The sequence below is a fragment of the Lithobates pipiens genome, unplaced genomic scaffold (genome assembly GCF_037356315.1).
Source record: "Lithobates pipiens isolate NorthernLeopardFrog02 unplaced genomic scaffold, aLitPip1_a1.2 Scaffold_18, whole genome shotgun sequence".
NCBI lineage: Eukaryota > Metazoa > Chordata > Amphibia > Anura > Ranidae > Lithobates > Lithobates pipiens.
The window spans coordinates 597084821-597109887 of record NW_027507758.1 but is presented as its reverse complement, the minus strand read 5'-3'; the positions used below and the strand labels follow the sequence as shown (position 1 = coordinate 597109887).

Below are 25067 nucleotides of genomic sequence, written 5' to 3'. Positions count from 1 at the left end.
GTGGTGTCGAGAGCGCGCGCGCGCTGCCAGCTCGCCTCACACAGCGCGGGCTCAGTGTCGGGAGCGCGCATCCCCAATCTCGCAGAGGATGCCGGGAATTGAGGTTTGAAGTCTCTGGCGGGAGATAGTGAGCGCCGATCGCCGTGTTCAGTGTGTGTGCTTGGACCGATCTCTTCCCGCCATGGCCGCCCGGACACCCCGCAAGAGGAAGTACAGCTTCACCACTGCAGACGGGTGAGAGGAATGGGGGGGGGGACATTGTTATCTCTGGGGTGTATATATACACATACATGCACTGTCTGCTGGTAGTATACCGCTAGTATATTCAGCGACTATAATTCCCAGCGTGTCCAGAGGAAATGGAGGAGTTTCTTTTGTTAAAGTTTTTTTATTTTAGTTATTTTTTTTAATTATATTGTATTCTCATATGATTGTTATGTAATGTATTGCAGTTCTCAGGTGGCACCCATAGGTGGCGGTGTTGTGCACAGATCTGATTACAGTAGCTGTCATTAGTACTATTGTTATGTAATAGTAATGGACTGCAGTTCTCAGGGGGGGCCATAGGTGGCAGTAGGGGTGCAATGGATCAAACTCCACGGTTCGGATCCTTCCTCAGATCAGTCAAGGATCGGATCATTTTTTCAGATCAGCAAAAAAAAAAAAATCGGTACTCTTCACCAACCACCCCCCCCCCGCTGTTGCGACTTGAGTCGCAACAATTTGAACAGTTCCATTGCTGGCAACTGGGTGCGTCTTGTCATGCGATTTACATGAAGAGGTGAACGACTGTCAAATTCCCCGGACAGCCTTCTGGAGTGTGATGCTGGCAGTACACACGTGTGAATGAGTTCTTGGGGAGAAGATCGGTGAATGCGGCACACGGAGCCGGGAACACGCCTTGGTTGTCATTATTAACCAGGAGGAATGTAGCTGCCCAGTCTAGAGGGGAGGACCTGTTCACACCAGTGTTATGCATCGCTACAACGCATTGCAGTGTTTTTATATAAAAAAAAATGTAAAAAAAAACTTTATTTAACTATTAAACCCGTTGCATAGCAGTGCATATTAAAGAGGAAGTAAACCCTGATGGGTTTACTTCCTCTTTGATTCCCTGCAAAGGTAAAGCATAATGGACTACTATGCATCACATCGCATCACATAGTAGTCCATTATGTGTCACTTACCTGACACAGGAGCCAGCGAAGTCACCGCTGTCCCCTGTAGTCCGGCGCATCCATCTTCTCGGTGGGGTCTCGCTGCTCCAGCGCTGTCATTCGGCGAATGGCCGCGATGATGTCACTCCCGCGTACGGGAGCCGACACGCGCGGCATCTTCGTTGTTGACAATGCCGCGCTCAGTGCACCTGTGCGCCACTGTCTACAGCGCATGCGCCGTAGACAGCAGTGCCTGTCTTTTGGCAAGTATCTCCTAAACCGTGTAGGTTTAGGAGATATTTCTTGGACCTACAGGTAAGCCTTAACCACTTCCCGACCAGCGCACGACGATGTACGTCGACAGAATGGCACGGGCAGGCATATTGGCGTACATGTACGTCCAATCTTCAATGGCGCGCTCCCGCGCTGGTCGGGACCCCCGTGAGTCCGGTCGCGGGACCCGCGGACTCGATCGTCGCGGGCATCCCTGCAATCGTCTCACGGGACGGCTGAATGGAGGAAATGCCGTGTAAACAGCATTTCTCCATTCTGCCTAGCAACTAGTGACGCTGATCTCTGCTCCATGTGATTGGAGCAGAGATCAGTGTTCACTAAATGAAAGCCCAACCCCCCCACAGTTAGTAACACACCCCTAGGAACACTTAACCCCTACACTGCCACCCACTGGTTAACCCCTTCACTGCCAGTGTCATTTACACAGGAATCACTGCATTTATATAGCAGTGATTACTGTATAAATGACAATGGTCCCAAAAATGTGTCAAAAATGTCCGATGGGTCCCCCACAATGTCGCAGTCACAATAAAAATCGCTGATCGCCGCCATTACTAGTAAAAAAAAAAAAATAATAAAAAATTAATAAAAATGCTATAAAACTATCCCTATTTTGTAAACGCTATAAGTTTTGCGCAAACCAATCAATAATCGCTTATTGCGATTTATTTTTTTATTTATTTTTTTTACCAAAAATATGTATAAGAATACGTATCGGCCTAAACTGAGGGGAAAAATGTTTTTTATATGTTTTTGGGGGATATTTATTATAACAAAAAGTAAAAAATGCGTTTTTTTTCAAAATTGTCGCTCTATTTTTGGTTATAGCGCAAAAAATAAAAACCGCAGAGGTGATCAAATACCACCAAAAAAAAGCTCTATTTGTGGGAAAAAAATGGTGTCAATTTTGTTTGGGAGCCACGTCGCACGACCGCGCAATTGTCAGTTAAAGCGACGCAGTGCCGAATCGCAAAAAGTGGTCCGGTCTTTGACCAGCAAAATGGTCCGGTCTGAAAGTGGTTAATCTAGGCTTACCTGTAGGTCAAAGTGGTTTGTAAGGGTTTACAACCACTTTAATGTGTTGCAGCCTTTTATTATATATATATACATTTCTCTTTATTGAACTATAAGCCCGGGTTCACATTGCTGTGGGTTAGAAATTGTACGAGTTCCTCTGAGCTCGCACGGTTCCAATGCAGTCCGACTTCGGGGGGCGATTTGGCAGATATCTGTACGAGTTCCTGCACAGATGTCTATACAAATCTCCAGCCCCCCCCCCCCCCCCCGAACTACTTTTTTGAGAATCAATGCGTTGTGTCAGCCTACTCCGCAACGATTTGGATGATGCAATAGCCACCGACCTGGCATGCGATTTGACATGCTAAATAGCACCAATGTGAACAATCAACTTCGCTCATTAACACTTGTGTGGATGAGGACACCCCCAAAACCAGCACCTTCATGCGCCTTTCATAGACCTGTCTCTGTTGGTCATCAGATAACATTGTTCTCATCCTTGTGCTTTACACTATGGGGGGGCCGGTTGGTAGTTTTGGGCAGTCAGTTGCTGTTATTGAGTCCCATCATCCACCTATCAGAGACTGTGTGGGGCCTCTGGGGTTGGCAGTATAGACCTCACACAAACATTCTCTGGCAGGGAACTCTGGGAATTGTAGTTCAGCTCTCACATAACTGTGTGCTGAGCATAGCAGGTGGAACTACAACTCCCAGAATGCCTGCGGTGGAGATTTTCTCTTTTTTTATAGGCATTCATCCCCTCCCCCTTCCCATGCTTTGGCTTCTGCAGGCAGGTGAGTGCAGAGAGGAGCACTACACAGGGGGTGCATGTACATGTTTCTCAGGCTAGTGGGTAGGTTGTCATTTTTCTACTAGGTAGGTTGCACACGGGCTTGTTGGTGGGTTGTTCACAGAGATTGCTAGGTAGGTAGCATGCAAGAGGCTGGTAGTGTAGAGTTGTCTTCACAGGCCATGTGCCCCATATATCAGGATGGAAGTCTCCACCATGTACAGTCCAGGGGGGGGGGTCAGCAGTGTATCTTGCAGTCATGGCCCATGTGCTTCCACTGCTATATAGGAAAACTAAAACTTCCCATACACTGTACAACTACATTGTACAATCTCTATACAAACTTCTTTAGATTTACCAAAATATAATATAAAGACGTACCTAAAGAACACATGGAATTTTTATGAAATCAGGCCCGACTCTCGTTGATCGTTCTAAAGGGGAATTGTACAATCAGATTTGCACCGTGTATGACCCATGTTTATATCGGGTGCAGAAGGGATACTCATCTTTATGCTAAGGTGGACAGACAATGCAATGGGAGAGATTTACTAAGGCCTGGTTTACGTGTGTGTGTGTGTGTGTGTGTGTGTTTTTTTTTTTTTTTTTTTTTGTGTGTGTTTTCAGTTTTGTAGAAGCACACTACAGTCCATTTCCCATGGTTTCCTATGGATGTCGTTCACATCTGCGCATTTTCTGGAAAGGGCCGGGAACTTTATTCTGGTTTTTGGTTCCATAGACGTCAATGGATCAAAAATGTGTATTGAAAAAATGCAAAATGCACCCGGAATATGTAACCTGCATGGTGTGAACCAGGCCTCAAGCTGGAGCATGCAAAATCTGGTGCAGCTGTGCATAGCAACCAATCCACTTCTGTGTTTTTAGCCCCTCCCCCCCTTCTCACTGAATGCGGCTTTGAAATCGCGCGTCTTCACTTGAAATCGGACAAATTCAAAGCCGCACGCATGTCGGTGTGATGTGGCTGACATCTGTGTGGCATGCAGATAATGGAGATTTACTAAACCTGGAGAGTGCAAAATCATGTGCAGCTCTGCATAGCGACCAATCGGCTTCCAGCTTTCATTGTCAACGCTTATATCGAACAAGCTGAAGTTGGGAGCTGATTGGCTACCATGCAGAGCTGCACCAGATTTTGCGCTCTCACGTTTTTAATAAATTGACCTGATCGTGTTGCAGAGAAAATGGATCTAAAACAGAAATGTTGTTGAAGATGACCAACTTTTTTATTTATTTTTTCTTCACTGTAAGGCCTCATTCCTAGAGGAGCCGAGGCCTGTTGATGGTGGATGGGCCGAGTGTTGATGTGGCTGAAGCCTCCAGATACCTGTGTGCTTGGCTCCTTTACACCACAATCCCTGCGTTCACTGTGTGTTTGAAGTGCTTTTTCATTTTATCTTTGAATAATTAACCAATTAAATACCGAGCCCACTCCCCCCACCCCCACCTTTCTTCCTGCCCAGACCAGCTTTCAGCGCTGGCGCACTTTGACAATTACAGGGTCATGTAGCGCTGTCCCCAAATTAGTTTTAGTTTTTTTCCCCACAAATAGAGATTTCTTTTGGTGGTGTTTGATAACCCCTGGGGGGTTTTTAAGTTCTGCTAAACAATAAAAAAAAAAAAAAAAGACCGAAAATAAAAAAATAAGTTTCTTCGTTTTCTCCTTCACTGATGGGCAGTGTTGGGTGTTACTGATAGGCACTGAGACTTTATTGAGGGGGCACTGGTTGGCACATCTGATGGGGGATGTGCTGCTAATCGGCACATTGATTATCAGCACAGACCCCCCTCTGGCAGGGAGAGCCGCCGATTGGCACTCCCTCTCAGCGCGAACCGAGGAAAGCCGTTTAGCGGCACTTCCTGGTTCATGCGATGATCAGCTGTGATTGGTCACAGCGGATCACGTGGTAAGAAGCCTCCGTCAGAGGAACCTTACCATGATCGGAAATATGACGTGTCAGATCGACACACCGCGGCATGTTATCCTGCTGAACGTCATGACGCCTAGTCGGGATAACAAAACTGCTTCCCGGATGTCAATTGGCTATAGGCCGGGCAGGAAGGGGTTATCCACTTCAGGCACAGAAGGTTTTACCCCCCCCCCCCCCTTCCCGACCAGGCCATTTTTTGCGATACGGCACTGCGTTATTCTGACAATTGCACGTCATGTGACTAAATACCCAAATAAAATTGTCATTTTTTTCCACCAAAACTAGAGCTTTCTATTGTTGGTATTTAATCACGCTGCCATTTTTTTTTATTTGTGCACTATAAACAAAGGCTGACCGTTTTGAGATCTGTTTATATTTTTTACTTACTGCTATAAAACATTCCCAATTAAAATAAAATGTAAGAAATTGCATTTCTTCATTAGTTTAGGCCAATTTGTTTTCTGCTACATATTTTTGGTAAAAAAACAAATTGCCAATAAGTGTATATTGATTGGTTTGTGCAAAAGTTATAGCGCCTACAAACTGTGGGATAGGTTTATGGACTTTTTTTTTTCCCCATTCCTCAACCTTGTGGACGGCCTTCCCAGAAGAGTTGAAGCTGTTATAGCTGTAAAGGGTGGACCAAGTCAATATTGAACCCTACGGACTAAGACTGGGGTGCCATTAAAGTTCATGTGTGTGTAAAGGCAGGCGTCCAAATACTTTTGACAATATAGTGTATATACCTGATCCTGCACTTCCGGGGCGGGGGGCGTGAACGTGTTCCGCCGCCAGCTCGTTCTCGATGTACTTAAACACACCGGGAGCCAATCAGTGGTTATGGTGGACTCTGTCTGTCAATCAGGCAGATTGCTGTTTTGTCAGTAGAGAAGGCAGTGATCCTGTGTCTCTGCAGAGCACCTCCCCACAGAGTAACCAGGCACACATTTCACCCTTTGCTCTCCCCTGATGTTAACCCCTTCCCAACCAGTGTCAGTACAGTGACAGTGCATATTTTTAGCACTGATCACTGTGTAAGTGTCACTGCTTCCCACAAAGTGTCTGCTGCAATATCGCAGTCCCGCTATAAGTTGCTGATCGTCGCCATTACTAGTAAGGGGGAAAAATATATATATATATATTCATATTCTCTATCTCTCTATAAAATTATATCTACTAACATAGTTTGTAGACGCTATAACTTTTGCGCAAATCAATATACGCTTATTGGGATTTTCTATTTTCTTTTTTGTGTAAAAATAAAATCAGTAGAGGCGGTCAAATACCACCAAAATAAAGCTATATTGGGGTACAGCTTTGCACGACCACTCAATTGTGTGTTAAAGTAACGCAATGCCGTATTGCAAAAAATGGCCTGGACACGAAGACGGGTAAATCTTCCGGTTGTCAAGTGTCAAAGGCAGAAAAATATGTGTATGTATGTTTGTTTGTTTGTTTAGAAAAGGTTTTTTAACCACTTAACAACCGCCCTATAGCCAAATGACGGCTACAGGGTGGTTTCTTATCTCTGGGAGGCCGTCGTATGACGTCCTCCCAGAATTCCGCTCTCGCGCGCCCCCTGGGGCGCGCACTCGAGAGCCCGGCGGATCACGGTAAACGGGCGCTCATAGCGGCCGTTTACCACGTGATCGCTCCGTCAAATGACGGAGTGATCACTTGTAAACAAACCGGCGTCATGTTATGACGCCGGTTCCTCCCTCCCGCTCTCTGTACCGATCGGAACAGCGGAGGGGGAAGAGATCGGTGTCAGCAGCGATGTGGGCTGCATCTGCAGTGCCCACATCACTGCTCACTGAAAATTAACCCCTCAATTCCCTGCCAACGCCCGCCAACGCTCTGCAACGCCCGCCAACGCTCTGCAACGCCCGCCAACGCTCTGCAACGCCCGCCAACGCTCTGCAACGCCCGCCAACGCTCTGCAACGCCATACTCTGCGATGCCCAGCCATAGTCGGTTATACCCTGCAATACCCAGCCATAGACATCCCCCTCCCGCCGCCCTCCGGTGCTTCTACCGACTCGCCAATACGATCAAATCCAGAATTTTTTTTTTTTTTTTTTTTTCAGGCTTCCCAGCTTAGAGGTGAGATGTGGGTCTTATTGACCCCATATCTCACTGTAAAGAGGACCTGTCATGCCATATTCCTATTACAAGGGATGTTTACATTCCTTGTAATATGAATAAAAGTGATCAAAAAATGTATTTTTGGGGAAAAAAATGTCAAACTAAAATAAAGTAAAATGAACAATAAAAATATATATATTTTTTTTTTAAAGCGCCCCTGTCCCCATGTACTCGCATGCAGAAGCGAACGCATACGTAAGCCCCGCCCACATATGAAAACGGTGCTCAAACCACACATGTGAGGTATCGCTGCAAACGTTAGAGCGAGAGCAATAATTCTAGCCCTAGACCTCCTCTGTAACTCAAAACGTATAACCAGTAAAAAAAAATTAAATCGTCGCCTATGGGGATTTTTAAATAGCGACGTTTGGCGCCACTCCACGAGCCTGCAATTTTGAAGAGTGACATGTTGGGTATCGATTTACTCGGTGTAACTTCATTTTTCACATTATGCAAAAATTGGGCTAACTTTACTGTGTTTTTTTTTTTTTTTTTTTTTTTTTAAGCACAAAACTGTTTTTTTTTTCAAAAAAAAAAGCATTCGAAAAATTGCTGCGCAAATACCGTGCGAGATAAAAAGTTGCAACGACCACCATTGTATTCTCCAGGGTGTTTGCTAAAAAATATATATAATGTTTTGGGATTCGATGTAATTTTCTAGCAAATAAATGATGATTTTTACATGTAGGAGAGAAATGTCAGAATTGTCCTGGGTGCTCCAGAACGCCTGATGGCGCTCCCTGCATGTTGGGCCTTTGTATGCGGCCACACTGTGTAAAAGTCTCACACATGTGGTATCGCCGTACTCGGGAGTAATAGCAGAATGTGTTTTGGGGTGTAATTTGTGGTATGCATATGCTGTGTGTGAGAAATAAACTGATAATATGACAATTTTGTGGAATAAAAAAGAAAAAAAAAAAGTTAAAAAAAATCTTGATTTTGCAAAGAATTGTGGGAAAAAATGACAACTTCAAAAAACTCATCATGCCTCTTACTAAATACCTTGGAATGTCTTCTTTCCAAAAAGGGGTCATTTGGGGGGTATTTGTACTTTTCTGGCATGTTAGGGTCTCAAGAATTGAAATAGGCCGTCAGTACTTCAGGTGTGATCAATTTTCAGATATTGGCACCATAGCTTGTGGACTCTATAACTTTCACAAAGACCAAATAATATCCACCAATTTGTACTTATTTTTACCAAAGATATGTAGTGGTATAAATTTTGGCCAAAATTTATGAAGAAAAAATTACTAATCTGCTAAATTTTATAACAGAAACGAAGAAAAATTCATTTTTTTACAGAATTTTCTGTATTTTTTCTTTTATAGCACAAAAAATAAAAAACCCAGCGGTGATTAAATACCACCAAAAGAAAGCTCTATTTGTGTGCAAAAAAGGACAAAAATTTTATATAGGTCCAGTGTTGCATGACTGAGTAATTGTCATTCAAAATGTGAGAGCACCGAAAGCTGAAAATTGGTCTGGTTATTAAGGGTGTTTAAGTGCCCAGTGGTCAAGTGGTTAATTGCGGTCTGGTTGGGAGAATTCTATTTGTTCTGCTTACCATTATCATTGAAAGTTTAAAAAAATAAAAAATCCAAAACTTTGGGTTGTTCCCAGAAGAGGGGAAATCTTCCAATGAGGACCTAGTTCTGGGGGGTTCCATTTGCAGGGATTTCCTCCCATATCCTGTTTGGCTATGGGATGGGAATTGCACGGAAATCTCTTCCTAATGAGATGCAGATTGCGAAAAAAAAGTCTGACGGGTTCTAACCCCTCCCTTACTCCAAAAAAAAAAAAAATTGCCTATAGTTCTACATTTAAAGTCAAACTGCAAGTATATATTTTATTATAGAGGTACTGTACATTGGTCCAGCATGGACCTAAGTATAAATATCCCATAACTGTGGGATCCTTGATCCATGCCGTCTACTGGGTCTAGTGCCAAGCAGCTTTCCTGCTGCATGGTAAACACGGGGTCGTCCGCTTGGCACAAGTGCCATTCACGGAGTAGTTTCATTTTTCTAAATGCAAACAAGGTGTTCTCTGATTGGACTAGTTGTAGAATGCAACGTCACCATCTTGCATCTCCACCCCATTCAATCAAAGAATGCTTTGTATTAAGAAAAATGATGGCGTTGCTGGAATGTAGATGACCCTGAGGACTCCAAATGATGCCATGGTTGACTTGGGGGGTGTGTGTGAGATATATATATATATATATAGAGATATATATATATATAATTTTGGGTGGGTTTTATGTATTTGTTCCAACAAATCTATTTTTTGTTTCCTTTCATCAGACGTTGGTCGTCATTTGGGACCCCGATCAAGAAGTTGATAGTGGACTGCAGCGTTGTCCTCACTCCCCTCCAACCCAGGAACTCCAATAAGAGCCACGTCATGAAACGTGTGCCCACACTGGTCTTCACCGCTATCGAAGACCCCAAGGAGAAGGAGAATTTTGTGGCCTCTCCTGTCAAGTCCAGCGTGGCCAGGAAGCTTCTCGTCTCTCCGCCAGCAGAGGAGGATATGGAGAACGATGCCTACGCCTTTCCAACGCTGAGGTCACCCACCTCTGCACAGAAGGCCATGATGCCGACCAAGTCTTTCTATAAGAAGGGTGCTTTGTACGTTGGCCTGTTGGAGAGAAAACTGATCAAGGAAACCAAGTCTAAGGGTGGTGTGGTCTCCTCGCCTTCAGCCAGCAACAGAATAAAGAGTCTTAAGGCGAAAGATTCTTTGAAGTTCACAAAAAACAAAAAGCAAACAAGTCAGAAAAAGAGGGCTCCCAGTCGAGTTCCGTCCCCCAAAACAGAGAAGAAGATGGAGGGAAAGGAGACCCCCTCACCAGTGGCCACAGAGAGCCATGCCCCCAGTCCCCAGAAGAGCGCTATCTTGGGATTAAAAGTAAAACAGAGGCCCAAACTCACAATGGGAGCAGCATTTTTTGCTACCAGTAAACGGCCCTATTCGTCACGCAAACTTCCCGCTCACCTCAAGTTCCCTTCCTCCTCCAAGCCAAAACCCTCAGTGCAGAGCAGTGCTCAAAGTACAGGTCCGCTTCCCAGTTCTGATGAGAAGGTGAAGAAGAGCGCTGGTCTGCAGAGAATATCAAGTGAAGAGAAGAGCACTGAAATCATCAAAATTAGTGACCCAAAGAGTGGAGGCATCCAGGTTCCTCAACCAAAAGTCACAAAACTATCCCAACCTTCCAGGCAAGATGATATGGAGTCACAGGTATGGATTTCAGTGGCTTTATTCTTTATTTTAGTTGCTGTACGCTTTGAGATTTGCAATCTAGAGCTAAATGTAATTGGTCAGGATCATTGATGGTTCTTCTGCCCTGAATAGAGAGGACTTTTTAAAGCCATGTCACCACCAGGCCTCATAGAAAACAATTGTATATCTCACCTGAAGTCTTCATTGGTTGCCACAGCTCAACTGCAGTGCATAAACCACTTCAGCTCCAGGCCTTTTCTGGCACACTTCGTTTACATGAAACGATCAGTAGTTTTGCTAGAAAAGTTCTTAGAATATATATTAAAATATATATATTCCCAATAAGCGTGTATTGATTGGTTTGCACAAACGTTATAGCATCTACAAACTATGGGATGGCTATATATACACACACACATTATTTTTTTTTATTTTTTTACACACACTATATATATATATATATATATATATATATATATATATATATATATATATATATATATATATATATATATATATATATATATATATATATATATATATATATAATTTTTTTTTTACTTTTTTAAAGCGGAGCCCCTAGAGAATAGGTGGGTGTTGCAATTTTTTTTTTCACACGGTATATTTGTGCAGCGTTTTTCAAACAATTTTTTGGTGGGGTAATGCACTTTTTTTTTTAATTTTAATACAAAAAACAAACACAATGCATAACCCAATTTTTTTGTAAATTATAAAAGTTGTTGCGCCATGTAAATGGATGACACTTTTTTTAGGGGACCAGTGACGCTAATACAGTGATCAGTGCTAAAAATATGCACTGTTACTGTACTAATGACACTTGCAGGGAAGGGGTTAACACCAGGGCCGATCAAAGGGTGAAGTGTGCTCCTAGGGCAGTGATGGTGAACCTTGGCACCCCAGATGTTTTGGAACTACATTTCCCATGATGCTCCACTACACTGCAGAGTGCATGAGCATCATGGGAAATGTAGTTCCAAAACATCTGGGGTGCCAAGGTTCGCCATCACTGTCCTAGTGTGTGGTGTGTGTGTGTGTGGGGGGGGGGGGGTCTGACTGGGTGAAGACAGAGATTTGTGTTCCTGCTTAGGAGAAGCACAAGATCTACATCTTATCCTTCTGTCGGAACTGCCATCTGCCTTGTTTACGTAGGCAGATCGCCGTTCAGCCTCTCCTGGGAATGATTGCGGGTGGTTGGCGGACATTGAGTCTGTCGGACCCGCTGATTGGCATCCAGTCAGCATGCGTGCCCCCCAGTGTCTATTGCACAAAATTATGTACAGGTACGTTGTTTCATGCAATAGAGCCGACCCTCTGCAGTTCATCTACAGTAGGCAGTCGACGGACAAAGGGTAAGTTACAGAAACTTGCACAGATATTAGATATTAAAAATCAGCAGCTACAGTATTTGTAGCTGCTGATTTTTACAGGATGGAACTCTCTGCTTTAAAGAGGAATTTTTAGAGCACTGAATAGCGTTAAAAACCTTACAGGGGTCCTAGTTCTTTTTATTGGAACAGATTAGAATTGCCAGTATTCCTTTCAAGCCTAGGACAGGCTGAGAGCGAGTAGTTACTGACAAATCGTACCTACAGTAACGTTACTGCTTACACACATGGAGAGCGCTGCTGCCCTCCTGTGGACACTTGTATGTGGTGCGCCCTCATTTCTGTCTTCTTTTTACAGGAAGCTGAAAGTCATCCCCACAGTATGTTTGACGTGGACGACTCCATCCTTAAATCATCAGACAAGAAAGGTAGTAGATGTAGCTAATCCCTTTTTACAAATTGATCTATCCAAAAGTTGTAGTTGCGTCTAAATCAAATGAAATGTTTGATCAAGTAATTGCATGTTTTTGGTTTAGTTTTAGGATCCTCAGTTTATCCCATCTTCAGTACACCGTCTGCGCCAAAGAAAAGGTCAGTGGTAGCGTTTCCATTACAAACCTTTTGTAGTATTGACAAAGAAGCTTACCTGTAGTGGATTTATGCGGTTAAATTTTTTTTTTTTTTTAATTTTACAGGCCGTTTGACCTGCGGGCAGAGATGGTGTCCCCTGTTTGTGCCAGCACCCCTGTAGGGACCCCGGCACACTCAAACAAAATCCCAAAACCCGGCAAGAAGAGAGACTCCAACAAGGCAGAGGAGGACCAGCTGATTATTGTAAGTTAAAGTGGAAATTTATTCAGGAAATGAAGTCCTGCTAGATCTCTTCAGGCTGGTCTCTCTTGCAGGTATAGCCATGTAAAAAAATAAGTGTTTTAACCTCTTCAGCCCTGAAAGGTTTACCCCCCCTTTAATGACCAGGCCATATTTTGCGATAAGGCACTGCGTTGCTTTAACAATTGCGCGGTCATGCTACGCTGTACCCAAATAAAAAAAAAACATTTCTCCCACAATTGGAGCTTTCTTTTGGTGGTAGTTGATCACCTCTGTGGTTTTTCATTTTTTGCATGATAAACACATAAAACCGACAATTAGAAAAAAATATTATTTTCTGCTATAAGGCCTGATTCACACCTATGTATTTTTAGTGCATTTTGCAGATTTGCACTACAGAACGTGTTCCATAGGAAACCATGGTGAATGGACTGTAGTACAAATCTGCATAAAGCACTAAAAATGCATAGGTGTGAAACCAGCCTAAGACACACCCAATAAAAAAAGATAAAAAAAATTCTGATTTCTTTATCAGTTTAAAAAATGTCTCCTCTCTCGATCTCTCTCTCTCGATCTCGATCTCTCTCTCTCTCTATCTCTCGATCTCTCTCGATCTCTCTCGATCTCTCTCTCTCGATCTCTCTCTCTCGATCTCTCTCTCTCGATCTCTCTCTCTCGATCTCTCTCTCTCGATCTCTCTCTCTCGATCTCTCTCTCTCGATCTCTCTCTCTCGATCTCTCTCTCTCTCTCTCGATCTCTCTCTCTCTCTCGATCTCTCTCTCTCTCTCGATCTCTCTCTCTTTCTCTCGATCTCTCTCTCTCTCTCTCTCGATCTCTCTCTCGATCTCTCGATCTCTCGATCTCTCTCTCGATCTCTCGATCTCTCTCTCTCTCTCTCGATCTCTCGATCTCGATCTCTCGATCTCTCTCTCGATCTCTCGATCTCTCTCTCTCTCGATCTCGATCTCTCTCTCTCTCTCTCTCTCTCTCGATCTCTCTCTCTCTCTCTCGATCTCTCTCTCTCTCTCTCGATCTCTCTCTCTCTCTCTCGATCTCTCTCTCTCGATCTCTCTCTCTCTCTCGATCTCTCTCTCTCTCTCGATCTCTCTCTCTCTCTCGATCTCTCTCTCTCTCTCTCTCTCTCTCGATCTCTCTCTCTCTCTCTCTCTCGATCTCTCTCTCTCTCTCTCTCTCTCTCCCGATCTCTCTCTCTCTCTCTCTCTCTCTCGATCTCTCTCTCTCTCGATCTCTCGATCTCTCTCTCTCGATCTCTCTCTCTCTCTCTCTCGATCTCTCTCTCTCGATCTCTCTCTCTCTCTCTCTCGATCTCTCTCTCTCTCGATCTCTCGATCTCTCTCTCTCTCTCTCTCGATCTCTCTCTCTCTCTCTCTCGATCTCTCTCTCTCGATCTCTCTCTCTCTCTCGATCTCTCTCTCTCTCTCAAACTTGCTGAAAACCCCTGTAGTCCCACAAACGTGAGCACGCACATGTAAACCGTAGTATCACCACACGTCTGACATATCGCTGCGCACGATTCCAGCACCGGAGCTCCTAGCGAACTCTAAGCTGATGAGCTGTAAAGGCTTTTAAAACACCGCCTTTGTTGATTTGTGGGTGTTATTGTCTTTGGCGATATCGCGGGCGCACACAATTGTAGGACATGAAATGTTTGGTATCTAATTACGTGCTGCAACCTCCTCTTCCAAAAATGGGTGTTGTGTGTTTTTGCATTAAAATTAAGTTCTGAAAACTTGCGTTTAAGAAACAGTTGCGCAAATATGTGAAGCACAAATTATCAGCTTTTTATTCTACAGGGCCTCTGCTTTCAGAAAATAGAATGTTCTGGGGGGTTTGTCATTTTATTGCCAAAATATAAGATTTTTACATATATGCAGAAAATAAACAGATTGCTCTGGAGCCGAGCTGGCTCTATGGGTCAAAATCCAGTAATGTGCCGTCTCATCCTGCTCTGCACATGCTCAGTTGCTCTCTAGTTTTTGGCATTGTGCCCATCTGCTGATAGCATAAAGATTTACTGCTTGTACCTCTTTTGGGCGTCAGGCATCCCGCGATTCTGTTACTGTGATTTTACAGTGATTGACGCTTGACTAATTGTACCGCGATCACTGCGCCATTGGAAGGGACTGGGATCGCACGGGCACTATTTCGAGTCACGGCGACTGCGCCCGCGATTCATGATGCCAAGATGTGAACGGAGCCTAGAGGATGTGACTCTCCACTTTCTCGGTAAACCCCCCCTGCCCTTGTACTTCCCTTATCCCCATGTTTATTTCTATGCAAAGATGGGAAGCGGAGCTCAGTACATCTTATCCTGATTCCTCCTGGAACCGGTCTTTTTATACTACATACATTCCACTACCCTGTAGCCTCCCCCTGATTTTCTCCTAGTTCCTGTTGTGTCTTGGGAGATTCCCCTTCCAATCAGAACACACTGCAGGAGATTTATCCCTTCTGTAAAATGTTTGTGCCGTGCGTACACTATATATACATTTACCAATGCTCTTTGTTGTCTCTGATTAGGACGCCGGGCAGAAGCATTTTGGTCCTGTGGTGTGCAGCACCTGCGGCATGATCTATTCAGCAGCCAGCCTGGAGGACGAGACTCAGCATGCGCAGTATCACCAACGTCTACTGGAGAGCATCCGCTATGTGGTAAGTGAACACCATCCACACAATGTGCTGTCGGGGATCAACTTAGGAATGCCTGCTACTCAATTTACTACATGATTGGATGGCAGAGATCAGCTTTGGAACACCTTCCACACAAGCTACTGTATGATTGGATGGCAGAGATCAGCTAGAGAACCCCCTTCTTCACAAACTACTGTATGATTGGATAGCTGTGCGGAAGGGGTTCCCTAACTTATCTCTGAGTGGTGGGAAATCAGTTCGCTGATCTCTTCCGGGTAGTATGAACCTGGAAACGCTCAGATGTGATCACTTCCAGGTTCAGAGCTGTCAATCTCAGGGTGGAAGAAGCTGATCAAGCAATAGCCTGTGCTCAGTCAGCTTCAGCAGATGTCTCCAAAGTTTTCAAACAAAGGACCAGTTTATTTTCCTTTAAACTTTAGGAGGGCCGGATTGTGCCCAGCGGGGAAAGTGCCCCAGGCCCGGCATTGGTAAGAATAAATATGGACTCGGGTTTGGTGATCAATAGGAGGAGGAGTAGTGCCCTTTATTATGAAGAATAGAATCCCATCATTGGTATTAGTGGCAGAAATGGTGCTCCATTGTTGGTGTCAGTGGGAGGAATAGTGCCCCAAGGGCCAGATAAAGGCTAGCAAAGGGCCACATATGGCCCTCGGGCCGCAGTTTGGAGACTGGATAAAGGATAAGTTCACCTTTGGAACATGTTACATGTACCACCCATTTTTAGGGTGACCGCAGGCAGGGGACCTTCTCCCCACACCCGCTGTCATAATTTGAAAACCCACACGGCCATGCCGGTCTCTGCCCACAAGGCCGTGTCATTCATTTAACCAGTTTCCTGTGAATGAATGCCCACAAGTTACTGCCAGTCATTGCGTTTTGATGGCTTGTAGTGCACAATGAACTATGAGGGTGCTGGTAATCTTCTTTCTCTCAGGTAACTGTTTGCCCGTACAAGTGAAAATCTACACGGAGAGTCTGCAAGAGCCTCTTGTCACTGCCTTAGTGATTATTTAAAGCGGAGGTTCACACACAAAAAAACGTAACCTCCGCTTTTCGGAGGTAAGACGGGTATTTGCACCCACTTCCGGGCATAGATTCCCATGGGAGTCTGCCTCTTCCTGTCCCACCGTGCTGTCTGCTGGGACACACACGGGTCCCAGAGACAACATGCACCATTCTCATTGCGTTGTGCGAGTTGCGCATGCGCAGTAGGGAACCGGGAAGTGAAGCTGCAATGCTTCACTTCTGATTCCCTCACCGAGAATGTCGCCGATTGCTCGGCTTCGGCTGCCGACGTCGCTGGACTCCAGGAAAGGTAAGTGTCCGTTTATTAAAAGTCAGCAGCTGCAGTATTTCTAGCTGCTGGCTTTGAATATTTTTATTTTTTTATTTTTAGTGGACTCCCTCTTTAAGCAGAGTTTCCCACCCCCCTCTCCTCCAAATATTTTGTGTGGTGTGTTTATATTTTTTTTAAATGCTCTTTACGTGGTGGTGTGTAACGCACATTTCAGATACTCCCCAACCAATGGATCCAGCATTGTCCAGTTGAGATGCTCTTCTCTTCCGTCAGTGCTCAGTCACGTGCCGTTATGTTTTCCTGTGGCGTCATCGATGGGGTGCTAGCTGTTCTCTGGGTTCAGCTTGGTCGCCTACCTTTTGAAAGGCTATGACTTGCACCATTCGCTTAGGAAAATGAAAATTGACTTCTGCCCTTCCTGTGTGTATTACCCAACCGTAGTCGACTGATTTTGTGACATTGAGATAAAACACAGCCACTCTCCACCCCACCCCCACCCTTACGCTCCATTCATTGCAATGGACCCGTTCTAATTGATTTGCTCCGGCTTAAAAATAGGTTCCTGCGCTACTTGGGGGCGACTTTGGAGTGGCTTGCATTGATTTCTATTACAGAAATCATTTGAAAATGGCGCCGTGCGAGTGGCTTTAGTCGGGCGACCTTTGAAGGCGCCCAAGTGTGAACCAAGCCTTAGACCCCTTTCTATCGTTTTTCAGGTGCTACAGCACCTGCAAACCGCCCTAAAACAGCTGCTCCATTCACTCCAGTGTGAAAACCTGAGTGCTTTCACAGTAGAGCAGTGTGCTGGCAAGGCGTTAGAAAAAGTCCTGCCAGCAGCTTCTTTGGAGCGGTGAACTCACCGCTGCTCCCCATTGAAAGCAATGGGGCAGCGCTACGATACCTCCAGCAAAACGCGGCTCCGGCTAGCAGCCGAATATCGCTGCTAAAATGACGGTAACGCGGCTCAAAAAATAGTGGCGCTTTACCGCCGACGAGCGGCTCTGTGTGAAAGCCTTCTTGGGCAGGAGAGCCCGTTCTGATTCCACTCTGCTTTATTCCTGTTTTATAACATTCTCCTTTTAAAAATCGTGTATAAAATCACTTTTTATTTTGCTTTAAATTGAAGTGTCCTTCATTTCTTGTTCCAGGGCTGGAAGAAGGAGCGGGTTGTGGCGGAATTCTGGGATGGAAAAATTCTGATGATTTGCCCGGATGATCCGAAATACACTCTCAGAAAGGTGAACGGGGGATGGGGTGATGTGCCTGTTGGTAAAAAAAAATGTTCATTAAATGGAGACCGAGCTATGCAGTTTGCAAGTTGGGTTTAGATTGCTGGCCCACATTGTAGATCATTACCATAGCAGTCGCTATTAAATCTGACCCTCCGGCCTTCCCTGCGGTCTTGCACAGTGGTACCGGCTCCTCTTCTGGACTGAAATGGCTCCCTCTGATTTCACTGCCCACTGTCAGCTTCTCACAATGTGCATTAGAAGCTGCAGAAAGTTTAGACGGAGCACACCTCATTTCCTGGCTGGAGGACATCCACCATCTAACTCGTCCCTCCCCTGGATGATTGTTCCTTTCATTGGTTGGATTTTATTTCTTTCAGTCATGAAGGTTCAGCATCACATACGGGTATTACCTAGTTTGGTCTACATGCAACTGCAAACTGACATCATACCTAGCATTTTTAATCTCCAAATATTAAAAACGCCATTGGCTCCTGCCAATCACAGCCAGTGAGGAGGGAGTGGTGGGCAAGACCAAGCTGCACTGTGTCAATGGACACAGAGGCGGCTCAAGAGCGAGCACCCATGAGTGTCCCCATTGCAAGCAGCTTGCTAAGGGGGGGAGGGGCCAGGCCTACCGGCAGGGAACCCAGGTAGAGGGAGTTTCTCCATGCTAAACAATTACACAGAGCAGGTAACTATGACGTTTACAGCGATTGTAAAAGGCACAATTTTTATTTTTAAAGAAATAAACGTCAGCTTTGATGCTCATGTTTTCATCCTCTGACTAGGCGGAGGAAGTGCGGGAGTTGGTGGACTCGGAGCTCGGCTTCCAGCAGACGCATCTGATTTTCCCAGGCAAAACCAGGACCTACCTGTTTGTGTCCAATGACAAGAAGATTGTTGGATGTCTGATCGCAGAGCCAATCAAACAGGTGGGTGTGGCCTGTGAGGTATGGGATGACTTCTCCCAGTCCGTACCTGTTCACAATGAAGAGCGATCAAGCTAGAATTTGGTGCAGGGTGAACTGGCTTCCTGGGTCGATTGCTGAGTTAAGGCCAAGACTTGAAATTTGGGAGTTTTCCTATTCTCTTATAGCTAGAAATTCTGGATGTTAAAAAGGGGTGAGGGGGCATTACAGGCGATCAAGCATTTGGGGGGGGCTTAGAGGTGATCAAGCATGGGGATGTGGGGCAGGTGTTACAGGTGAAAAAGCATTGGGGGGCTTTACAGGTGATCAAGCATTTGGGGAGCTGCAGGCGATCAAGCGTTGAAGGGGGCATTACAGCCGATCAAGCATTGGAAGGGGTGTTTCAGGCGATCACGCATTGGGGGGAGGTGCGTTACAGGTGATCGAACATTGGGGGGCACGTGTTACAGGCACTCGAGCAATGGGGGGGGGGATGTTAAAGCAAATAAAGCATCAGGGGGAAGTTATAGCAAATCAAGGGTGTTATGGGTGAAGAAACATGGGGGGGGGGGCATTATGGCCAATCAAGCGCGTGTTACAGGTGCTCGAGCATTGGGGGGGACGTTATAGTAAATGAAGCATTGGGGGGATGGACATTATAGCAGATCAAGCATGGGGGGGGGGGGGGTGTTATAGCAAATCAAGCATTTTAGCCGATCAAGCATTTGGGGGGGAGTTATAGCTGATCAAGCATTTGGGGGGGGGGGGGGGTTATAGCTGATCAAGCAATGGGGGGGGGGGGATGTTACAGGTGATCAAGCATTGGACGTGCGATGCAGGCCACCCACCAAGTGTTGGAGAAGTGACTCAGTACCAGAGGGGCGGTGCAGGCAGCAGTAACGTATTGAAAGTTTACACTCGTGTCCCTCCAATGTACACCGAAAAATGAAAATACAAAAATCCTATTTTATGATAGTGGGGGGTAGGGGGGTGTAAATAGTGGCTTATAAATATATTTTATTAGGCTAAACTGCTAATTTTAGAATTTATTATTAAGTATCTTATTTTTATATATTATTTTAATATAATGTTTATGACAATAAGTGAGGGAGAGGCTGGGGCCTGAAAGTGTTTTTACTATCATATAATTTAAAATGGTCATTGCCCACTTTCATTTAAATGGCTACTTCTGTTTTTTTTGCAGGCTTTTCGAGTCCTGCCCGAGCCCGTCCCGGGGGTGAAGTCTCCCCATGATGACGCTTTGGAGCGACACAGAGCTTGGCGATGTTCTTCTGACCCGGAGCCGGCCATCTGTGGGATCAGCAGAATCTGGGTCTTTGCACTGATGCGCAGAAAGGCCATCGCCAGCCGCCTAGTGGATTCAATGAGGTGAGGAGGTCTGATGTGTCAAAGCATAGAGGGGTAAAATAGCCACATGTTTTCCTAAAGACCACGGGTTACATCAGAATCATTAATGACCACTTATCCTGTAATGCCGTCCATTTTTTTTTTTTTTTTTTGTCTTGTACCTAGAGAGCCTATACCATGCTGAAATGTCAGATTTACTTGCTCTGTGTAATGGTTTTGCACAGAACTCTGATCCTCCTTTTCTTGGGTCCCCCACTGCCACTCCTGGGACCCCTCTCAGACTAGTATTTTCAGGAAGGAAATGGCAGACTAAGCTCCCCGTCCCAATACTTTTGCTCAAAACAGGGTAGTTTTAAGCTTGCACTTCATCCCATCTTGTTCCATTTCAGGAGCTCCTTCATCTACGGCTCTCACCTGACAACAGAGGAAATCGCCTTCTCGGATCCAACGCCGGACGGCAAGCTCTTCGCCACCACCTACTGCAAAGTTCCCGACTTCCTGGTCTACAATTTCCTGAGTTAGAGAGGGTTTTTTGTTTTGTTTTTTAGAGTTTTTAAGTTTATTTGAGTTTTGTATATTTTTATTACTGGAGGGAGAAGTTATTGCAGAATGACATGGTTGCACTTTGCCTGATTTTAGAGGTTTATTTGCTGCTAAAGAGGAATTTCCTCGTGTTGGTTTGAGAATGTTGTTGTGATTGGGAGAGGAAGTTGAATCTGGTTTTGTAGTGTCTGAAGTTTGTAATAAATGTTCCTCTTGTACATACATTGGATCTGTGCCTTGCTGAGGGTGATGGCACATCCAGTTATAAGTTAAAGTTGTATTAAAACCTCCTCTATTATTTCATCTTCCCCTCTATGACCATTTTCATTTTTAATTTTTCTTATTTTTCTTATTTTGCTCCCAAAAGCTTTTTAACCTGTTGCCACCCGCGTAACAAAAGGGCTGAGCGGTACTGTCCACATGTAAGCGTCACCGGGTGGCATTGGTTCTGTACGGAGAACTCTGTCAGAAACGGGCCAAGCTGAACAGTTTTCAGCCCCTACTAACGATTAGCGGGACCGGATCCCAATCCTAGTGACCACTCTGACAGCCAATCATAGTGGTCGCATGATCGCTGATCCTTCCTGACCCCCTGAGCATTCAGAACTTTTTAGTGTCAAAATATTGGGTACCAAAGTGCTGGTGGGAAGGGGTTTAAAGAAGAATGCCATTGTGTTCGCTGTCCGGCTGCTTCCCCGAGGGGTACTGTGCAAATCTCACATGTAAAAGCCGATTACAGCTGCCAATCCAAGAGCTGGTGGGCAGAGTAGCACAACTGTCCGTGCTTCATGTACAGGTGGAGTGCCCACATGGGGTGGGCTATGCTAGAGCTCCAGGGAGAGACCCTGCAATGCAGCATAGACACCCTTTTTGGATGCAATTCTTCATAGGAAGAGCTTATAGATCAGGGGTCTCAAACTGGCGGCCCTCCAGCTGTGAAACTACAAGTCCCATGAGTCATTGCAAGGCTGACAGTTACAAGAATGACTTGCATAGGCAGAGGCATGATGGGACTTGTAGTTTAGCAACAGCTGGAGGGCCGCCAGTTTGAGACCCCTGATCTATAAGCTCTTCCTATGAAAAAATTGCATCTGAAAAGGGTGGCTATGCTGCATTGCCCCTCCCCCATGTGGGCACTTCAGGGACTACACCTGTAGAGGAAGCACCAACAGTTGTGCTTCTGTTATAGAGCCTGGATTTAATAGTTCATGGGTTTTAATGAAGACTTTTGTCTGTTTTTAGAAGAATTAAAGTGTTAACACAGCTGCCTCAGATTGGTATTTGTAATGACAGTTTGGGTAAAGATGGAAACAAGCTGTTCCTGGCCGGGAATCCATTCTGGGCATCTTGCTGCCTGATACAGGCACACTTTTAAAGTGCACTCATCTTTTTGGTGGTATGTGTGATGTTCCAAGGAGGAAGGTAGGGGGAGGTAGACACTGATTTATGAAGTGTTTAGGCTATTTTCACATTGCAGCGATGCGGGAACGCCGCGAATCTGCGGCGAGTTCCCGCATCACATACCTCCCCGGCGGCAGTTCACACTGCCCTATGCGAACTGCTGGGAGTGTCAGTGAAATGTTAATGACACCCCCAGATTAGTTCGCATATCGCAGTGCGATCTGCAAACTCTAACAGGAATCGGATCGCATGGTGTGAACACCCATGCGATCCGATTCTGCGGGGGACCAAAAAAGGGTCCTGTGCGAGTTTGGGCCGGATGCGATGCGAATTCAGCCATACTATCTGTATGGCTGAACTCGCATTGCACAGAGATCGGATGTGATTTGCAGTGCGGTGCGAATCACATCCGTTCTCATAAACCGCTGCAGTGTGAACCCAATCTTAATGCTGGGCTTGACAAATGTGCTTTGAATCTAGGAGCCAGATTGTGAACGCCGATGTGTAACGTGTATCATAATCAACATGGTGCCTGAACGTGTGCATTTACATTTGCGTGGGGGGCACTCAGTAGTATTTTTTTTGGGGGGGGGGGCGCATGAGTTTGTGCTTGAATGTAACTTTTTTTTTTTTAATTGTAACACAATTTAAATTTTTTTATTTTTTTTTCCTTTTTCATCACAAGGAACAAGTCCCTGGTGTGGTGGGGTGTGTGTGTGTGTGTGTGTGTGTTTTTTTTTTTTTATTATTTGTTTTTGGGGACAGGTTCTCTTTTAATGAGACCCGCAGTGTCTAAAAGACCCCCAATGTTTCCCTTGTGCTCCATGTAATGTAATTGAGTGCCGATCACACGCTAGGGAAACTGACGGATCGAGATGGGGAGGAGAATGTGTCCGCGTGACCTCAGTGGTGCTCCTGGCTACTCCTCTTCTCGAGTGCCCCATCGGAGACTAACTCTCCCTCGGGACATTCACGCGGGCACGCTCCCGAGTCCTGCTTCTGCGTCTATTGACACAGAAAGCAGGACTCGGCCCCTGCATCATTGCATTTAGTTGGTGGGAGCCAATGGCAGCTCCGCTATCAATCTATCCAATCAGGACCTGAGACACCGGCTTTTGCTGGTGTGCTCATTCCTGGCCTGAGAATACGAGGGTACAGGTAAGTGAAACGGGGGCTGCAGCACTATAGGTTTTTCACCTTGGTGCATTCGAGGTTTACAACCACTTTAAGCATCAGAAATTTTTTTTTTTTATTAAAAATGAGAATACCTACCTAGCCTGCCCTCACCTTGGGTAACACATTGCCACAAAACGTTGGGTGCACCTTTAATGTTCTTATGTAGAATTGTTCACTTCCTAATCTGGTTCAGACTTTTTTCCTCACCTTTTTGTAAATATTTTTGTGTTTTTCTTCTGTTTTGATTTTATTGTTGTGTGGTGTTCATCACTTAAAGGGGTGTACAGTAAGGTTGCCACATTCAATGCACCAACCGAACACGTTTGATGTTCCCTATGCAAGAGAATTGTGCTTTAGGACAATCTCCTCACTTAAAGCTAAAATACCGTTCTTTACACTTTTTTTTCTTTTTTTTTTATATAATTGTCTTTGCTTCTGGAAAACATTCACTGTTGATGGATCAAGACACCAAATAATTAGATATAATCACATGTTTGAGACTACATCACAGGGTTGGGGCAGTAAAATGCTGCGCTTCATTAAAAAAATGAAAGCTTCTGTTTCTAGTATGTAAAATGAACCTGGATCCAGAGGGGTACGATTTGGGGGGGGGGGGGGGGGAGAGAGAATCTGAGTAATGGGAACCATTTATGGATCTTGTATCAAAACGACATCTGATGGCGATGCTGAACTGAATGCAGATACCTGTAATCTGCAGGGTGTTACATGGGATTAGGGGCCTTCCTCATCTAACAAGTCGGGGGGGGGTCCGGCTGTGTTGTAGGATGAGACCTTCTCACTCTATACACAGCACATCAGATTACTTGTGGAGTCCGCTGGTACTAGCAGACTCGCGCTTATTCAGGAGGAGACTTCATCTTATTCCTCCTGATACAAGTTTGTTTTGGAAACTTCAAGGGGGTTTGTTCACTTTTTAGTGCCGTAGTGGTGTTAAGGTATGTTTCAAACAGAAGAACGGCACCATAAGTTCTCCCTGTTGTGCATCCATTAAGCCACCGATATTTGTATTGTGCCTCTGCCTTCCTCTCTGTTCAAAGTATGGGCCCAGCAAGAGGGATCAAGGGGGGAAAAAAAATTACTAGAAAAGTTTGGGGCTGATTTACTAAAACTGGAGAGTGCACGGTAATCAATCAGCTTCCAGGTTTTGTCAAAGCTTAATTGACCAAGCTGATTGGTTGATTTACTAAAACTGGAGAGTGCAAAATCTGGTGCAGCTGTGCATAGAAACCAATCAGCTTGGTCAATTAAGCGTTTACAAAACCTGGAAGACTATTGATTACCATGCACAGCTTAACCACATTTGTGCGCACTCCAGTTTTAGATTAAACCCCCCCCCCCCACCACCACCGAGTGCAAAATCTGGTGCAGCTCTGCATAGTAACCAATCAGCCTGCAGGTTTTATAGTCTAAGCTTAATTGAACAAGCTGAGGTTAGAAGCTGATTGGCTACCACACACAGCTTCACCAGATTTTGCACTCTCCAGCTTTATTACATCAACCCCATTCTGTCTGTAATAAAAAAAAATCTGCGCAGATCATTGCTATTAGGATTACAATGCACAATAGATTTGGATTTAGTAAAGCTCAATGTATTGTACTTACCTGATAACAATCAGGATTTAAGAAAATTTGCATTTTGTAAAACTTGTTTATGGCTGACATTTTAAATACCACAAATAAAGCTGTTTCCAGTTTA

At 44.9% G+C, this 25067-nt stretch overlaps 1 protein-coding gene across 1 annotated transcript; it reads left to right on the top strand.

Moving 5' to 3' along the window:
* Positions 1 to 25067, top strand: ESCO2 (establishment of sister chromatid cohesion N-acetyltransferase 2). Its single transcript, XM_077489219.1, has 10 exons — positions 1 to 234; positions 9656 to 10592; positions 12279 to 12348; positions 12457 to 12511; positions 12616 to 12754; positions 15294 to 15425; positions 17871 to 17960; positions 18743 to 18886; positions 20067 to 20251; positions 20620 to 25067. Exons 1-10 carry the CDS (start codon positions 182 to 184, stop codon positions 20750 to 20752), a joined length of 1938 nt encoding a protein of 645 aa, XP_077345345.1. The 5' UTR covers positions 1 to 181; the 3' UTR covers positions 20753 to 25067.

Excerpts from the sequence above, each read along its gene's own strand:
- ESCO2 (XM_077489219.1), top strand. The coding sequence starts at position 182 with ATGGCCGCCCGGACACCCCGCAAGAGGAAGTACAGCTTCACCACTGCA. Across the intron at positions 17,961-18,742 it reads CGAAATACACTCTCAGAAAG|GCGGAGGAAGTGCGGGAGTT; the intron begins GTGAACGGGGGA and ends TCCTCTGACTAG. Across the intron at positions 18,887-20,066 it reads TCGCAGAGCCAATCAAACAG|GCTTTTCGAGTCCTGCCCGA; the intron begins GTGGGTGTGGCC and ends TTTTTTTTGCAG.